The sequence below is a fragment of the Eurytemora carolleeae genome, unplaced genomic scaffold, assembly GCF_000591075.1.
Source record: "Eurytemora carolleeae unplaced genomic scaffold, Eaff_2.0 scaffold473, whole genome shotgun sequence".
NCBI lineage: Eukaryota > Metazoa > Arthropoda > Copepoda > Calanoida > Temoridae > Eurytemora > Eurytemora carolleeae.
Window position 1 is genome coordinate 136,310 of NW_019396633.1, and position 6,425 is coordinate 142,734.

General features: G+C 29.3%; 1 protein-coding gene across 1 annotated transcript in view; it reads left to right on the top strand.

Annotated features, from left to right (window-relative positions):
• Nucleotides 1-307: 307 nt before the first annotated feature.
• LOC111706623 (histamine H1 receptor) overlaps nt 308-6,425 on the top strand; it is a 22,177-nt gene continuing 16,059 nt past the window's right edge. Inside the window, exons 1-4 of the mRNA XM_023479536.1 lie at nt 308-376; nt 605-721; nt 3,121-3,196; nt 4,501-4,548. Of these exons, the coding sequence (XP_023335304.1) occupies nt 317-376; nt 605-721; nt 3,121-3,196; nt 4,501-4,548 (301 nt within the window). The 5' untranslated portion in view covers nt 308-316. The remainder of the gene's footprint in view (nt 377-604; nt 722-3,120; nt 3,197-4,500; nt 4,549-6,425) is intronic.

Consider the following 6,425-nt stretch of genomic DNA (forward strand, 5'->3'; position numbering starts at 1 on the left):
ATATTATTATCTTTAAGTTATAATTATTACATTAAATTATAATATCAATATCTTTAAGTTATAATTATTACATTAAATTATAATATTATTTTTTGAAGTTATGATTATTTCATTAAATTATAGTATCTTTATCTTTAAGTTATGATTATTTCATTAAATTATAATATTATTATCTTTAAGTTATGATTATTTCATTAAATTATAATATTATTATCTTTAAGTTATAATTATTACATTAAATTATAATATTATTATCTTTAAGTTATAATTATTACATTAAATTATAATATTATTTTCTTGAAGTGATTCTGAGAATATGTTTTCCAACACTAGCAGTAAAGAATCAGGGATATCTTTTTATCTAAACCTTTACCAGGTATTCGATCTACAGTACATAAACTTATATGTACAGCCTTTTAGTGTACTGTAATGCAGTACACAGTTCTGCATTGTACTTTAATGTATAGTAAATCACTGCATTTCAGTGTTTCCAGTACTGTACTGTACTGTACTGTACTATACTGTACTGTACTATACTGTACTGTACTGTACTGTACTGTACTGTACTGTACTAATTGTTATCATTATTATTATTATTATTAAGAATGCTGGGTATGGAAGATGGGTGGTCGGATTGGTCCTCTATATTATTAGTTTTCTAACAACTGTTGGAAACGGCCTTGTACTTCATGCTATACGCACAGAGAGGCGTCTACAGACGGTAAGTGTTATCATTGAGCTGGGTAAACATAATGAGAGTTAACAAAAGAAACTGACAACAGAAGTGGGTCGTTTTAAAAAACAATTGAATAACGAAACAAAAAACGATCGTTTTCCAAAACGATTAACAACCCTATCAGTACAGTTTTGTCTTTCAAGTCATATATTCTTTTTGGGTCTTCCTGTAGTTGGCCCATAATTCCCAGATTTTCAAGAGAAACATTTTTTTTCTAGAAACTAATGATAATATAGTTTAGAATTTAACAATGAACATGAAATCAAGTAATAATTAAAGTTTAAAAATTAACGAAAGACTGGGTTTATGTATTTGGCGTATTTTCCCAAAGCCATTTTCCCCAGGGCGACTTTCTAAGGGACAATATCTCAAGTGGCAACTTCTCAAAGGTAAGGTTAGACCGTCTGAGACGCCGCAGGCTACAATAGGGGCCGAGCGCTAAGGCTAGGACAGACTCGGGAAGTTGCCACTTGGGTAAGTTGCACATTTGGGAAGTTGCCACTTTTGAAAATACCCTTGGGAGATTGCCGTTTGGGAAAATGCCTTTGGGAAAGTAACTAACATCATTTATTTGCACGGGACTTTTAAAATTGTGGACAAAGGAATTTATTTTCTAATACCTATATCTTTGCAACCCAATTTTGGTTATCTTAGATATTTCAAACTATAAATTATGTTGGATCAAATGATCTACGTTTGAAATATCAAAAGTTTACTCTATCATTATGTCAAGATGTATGGATTAGAAAATTTAGGTTTGTGACAAAGACTCAATTCCATTAAGCCATGTTATTTGTATATAACGTATAGTTTCCCAAGCAGCTTGAATATTAACTTCTTAATCGTGAAATGGGTCTGTGTTGTTTTATGTTCATTTAGACAGAAATCACTGTCATCTTCTTAGTCCAAAGTTATATAGACCCCACTATATTGCATGCAGGGAATAGGAATATAGGGAAAGGAAATGGCGCTGGTCTGGCATGTTGCAGACGAGTTCGGTATTTTTTACACACACTTTTTTGGTACAGACACACAACATGACTACCGTCAAGGAAGTTGCAGAACAGTGTAGTCAATCATAATTAAACTTGAATAACTTAAATAATAATGAGTAGTTTACTGTCAACTTTAATCAAATTATATTCTTTTAATGAAAATTTGGTTTTATAGTGTTGACTTAAATATGTAAATAATATATTACATGTATACTAAACTTATTTTTAAGTAAACAATTAACAATAAACAAATGTACTCTCCTAGACTGTACAAATGCCGAGATTCTTATGTACTGTATATACCTACAGTACAGGCCTTCGGTTCGGTATTCCTTACACAAACTCTTTTGGTACAGACTCACACACAGGACGTTATCGCCCCCTACTGCATGTTTATTTTTCCTAAAAGCATCTAGCCTTCAGGGACAAATATTAAAGTTTTACTTAGTTAAATTTGAAAAGTAATGCGCAATGCGACAGAACACTGACAGAATTTTCATCCTTGTTTTATTTATAATAAATCTAAATCCTTGATGGCACGAAATAATAAATATTTACACCTTCAAGTTTCCCAGCACAACAGTTTCAATGTACACGATTTTTGTATTTCGGTATTATCATTTAGCTGTCTATTTATTCCACTTTATTCTGAGGATCACGGTACAATAGAAAAGTTGAAGAAAACAATATAAAAAACTTTTAATTGTTCTAAAACATTTTAAAAAAAGTCTCTTACATTTTGAGACCAATTTAACTCTAATAAATCCTTAAAACTATAAATTCACTTAAAAGAAAAGGATCATATCGATTCCTGATAAATTTCTTGCATGCAACAAACTTTAATTTTTCTTTTTCTTTCAACAAACTTTAATTTTTCTTATCCCCTTAAACCAGTTTCGTCGACTTTTGATATTTCAAAGCATCACAGGTTTACACCATCAGGTTGCAAAGATACGGCTTTAAGAAAATTTTATTTGATGTTCACTAAAACTAAATTACAGATTGATACAATTTTCTATTTTCCTATATCTTTGCAACCTGATGTCGTAGACATTTTTTATTTTAATATATGTAGATATGTGTGAATTATTTGTTAGAGCAAACAGTAAAACTTTACAATATCAAAGGTATACGTCATTAAGATGCAAATAAATAGGAAATAGAAAATTATAGTATGTGGAGAATATTCATTTCCTCTTTATCAAATTCTCTGTATTCTGATATAGCTCTGTAAGCCTGTTTCAGCTCTTATTACAATAATGTAATCCTTTAAAAGGTTTTCACATATGCTTAGAAGCAAAAGCTTTTGCATGAGATATCGCTAAACGCGGGAATTTTAGTTTAAAGGATTAATAAAACAAAAGTTGCAATCCCTGTTTAAATGTTTAGGTGTCAAATATGTTTATCATGAGTCTGGCGATTGCAGATCTTATTGTAGGAACGGAGCATAAAAACATTATTTCTGGCATTAAAGCAGTATTTTAACAGGTATATACAGATATATACAGATATATCCAGATATATTCAGATTTATCCAGATATATGCAGATATATCCAGGTATATCTAGGTATATCCAGGTATATCCAGATATATCCAGGTATATACAGATATATCCAGTTATATACAGATATATCCAGGTATATCCAGGTATATCCAGATATATTCAGATATTTTCAGATATATCCAGGTATATCCAGGTATATCCAGATATATACAGATATATCCAGATATATCCAGATATATTCAGATATATTCAGATATCCAGGTATATCCAGATATATCCAGATATATTCAGATATATTCAGATATATCCTGATATATCCAGATATATCCAGGTATATCCAGGTATATCCAGATATATCCAGGTATATACAGATATATCCAGGTATATCCAGATATATCCAGATATATCCAGATATATTCAGATATATTCAGGTATATCCAGGTATATACAAATATATCAACATACATGCGGATAGATGCTGATATATATCCAGATAGATATCCTAAAATACTGCAAAGAAATTATGTATTCACCACCTTGTTGCAAACATTAGAAATTGAGTTTGTGGCAAAGTCACAATTCCTTTCAAATCATTGAAACACAACGAAATCCTGCTTAATACTGGTTGTTAATGTATCTTATATATAAATTTAATAAATATATAAGATTTATATTTAAGATTTTTCAATACTACATAGAAACATTCATATCACGGTAAGTTAAAGTAAATTTTAATCATTAATTGCACGTCAAAAATATAAATCTTTTATGTTTTAATCATAACTTATAAAATTAAAGAGTTATTGAGAAGAACAAAGATTAGAATTGTTTACATGAAACCAAATAATTTTTATACTTGTGCATAAAATTAAAACTAGAGGTCACAAAGTTGTAGCAGTAATGTCGCATTAATTTACTATCTCATTCTGTCTAGTTTGCAGTTCTGTTTAGTTTGCAGTTCTGTATAGTTTGCAGTTCTGTCTAGTTTGCAGTTCTGTCTAGTTTGCAGTTCTGTCTAGTTAAAAAAAAGATAATAATCATGGTAAAAAAATATTATTTTTTGGCTAGTTATATTTTTGGTCAAACTATGGTTATATTTTTGCTGGTTATATGTTTAGCACTTATATATCTGGTCAAACTATGGTTATTCTTTTGGTATTTATATTTTTGGCTGTTTTATTAATCGCGTTATATTTTCCACGGCCATCATTGTTCTAACCGCAAATTGTGAATAAATTGTAAAAATGTTTTTATGCTCCTACAGGCCTTATTGTTATTCCTATCAGTGCAACGGCTTTCATCTTAGGTCCAGGTAACATAGACATACAAGATGAATACTTAAAGAAAATATGACATTTTATACGAATACTAAAAGATATTATGACATTTTATAAGAATACTAAGAGATATTATGACGTTTACAATGAATACTGAAAGATATTATGACGTTTACAATGAATACTGAAAGATATTATGATGTTTACAATGAATACTGAAAGATATTATGACGTTTACAATGAATACTAAAAGATAGCATGACGTGTACAATGAATACTAAAAGATATTATGAAAAACGATGAAAACTAAACGATAATAAGACGTGTAAGATGAATAATCTAAAAAAATAAGACATGTAAGATGAATAATCTAAGATAATAAGACGTGTAAGATGAATAGTCTAAGAAAATAAGACGTTTAAGATGAATAATCAAAGATAATAAGACGAGTAAGATGAATAATCTAAGATAATAAGACGTGTAAGATGAAAACTAAAAGATAATTTTGACGTGTAAGATGAATAATCAAAGATAATAAGACGTGTAATATGAATAATCTAAGATAAAAAGACGTGTAAGATGAATAATCTATGATAATAAGACGTGTAAGATGAATAATCTAAGATAATAAGACGTGTAAGATGAATAATCTAAGATAATAAGACGTGTAAGATGAATAATCTAAGAAAATAAGACGGGTAAGATGAATAATCTAAGAATATAAGATATGTAAGATAAATAATCTGAGAAAATTAGACGGGTAAGATGAATAATCTAAGATAATAAGACGGGTTAGATGAATAATCTTAGATAATAAGACGTGTAAGATGAATAATCTAAGATAATAAGACGTGTAAGATGAATAATCTAAGATAATAAGACGGGTAAGATGAATAATCTAAGAAAATAAGACGGTTAAGATGAATAATCTAATATAATAAGACGTGTAAGATGAATAGTCTAAGAAAATAAGACGTGTAAAATGAATAATCTAAGAAAATAAGACGGGTAAGATGAATAATCTAAGATAATAAGACATGTAAGATGAATAATCTAAGATATTAAGAAGTGTAAAATGAATAATCTAAGATAATAAGACGTGTAAAAAAAAAATACTATAAATGAATACAAAAACAAGACATTCGTATATATGTTCCCTATACCGGCCAAACGGCTGGACCGAATGGGCTGAAATTTTTAGAGGGATACAAACATCAAGGATAAAAGGCAAATAATATAATTACTGTAAATGATGAAGACATGTACTATATGGAAAAGCAAGAAAAAAAGACGAAAGGTCTGAAAATTCTTCTAGTTTCCATTGAACTCTAAATCTGATCTGACAGTGGAGATAGACAAACCTTTCCAGTTGACAGATCAAAATTCAAATATTTTAAGGAATTCTGAATTATTAAAACTGAAATAACGCTTTATAAAAAATAATATATGATTTGTTCAAGATCATGGACTGATATCTTCTATAAAGAAAATTGTAAATTTTGGTGACTATTCTATTTAAGAGAGTTCGCTTCAGAACGGTATTATTGTAACCTCTGTTTCACATTTACTATCTTGGAAAGTGTTTAAATTGTACAATTAACCTTATATTTTCGACATTGCATCCAATGATAAAGTTTTAGCTTTGAAAAATAAAAATATCTTATTCTACATTTTTCAGAAAACCAGAGGAAAATACAATTTAAACTTGAATAAGTTAATAAAAAGGAATTGCTAATACTGGTAACTTAAAGGGACCGTTCACTTATTTGGGTAATTTCAGGGTAAACCAAACAGCCTATTCGCTGTTGATTAGTAATAGTCTTACTTTTCAAAAACAACTGTGGCCGGAGAAAAATCTCTGCTGGGGTACTTGAAAGCCAGGATATGCTGGGGGGGGGCAATTTGACCCCCC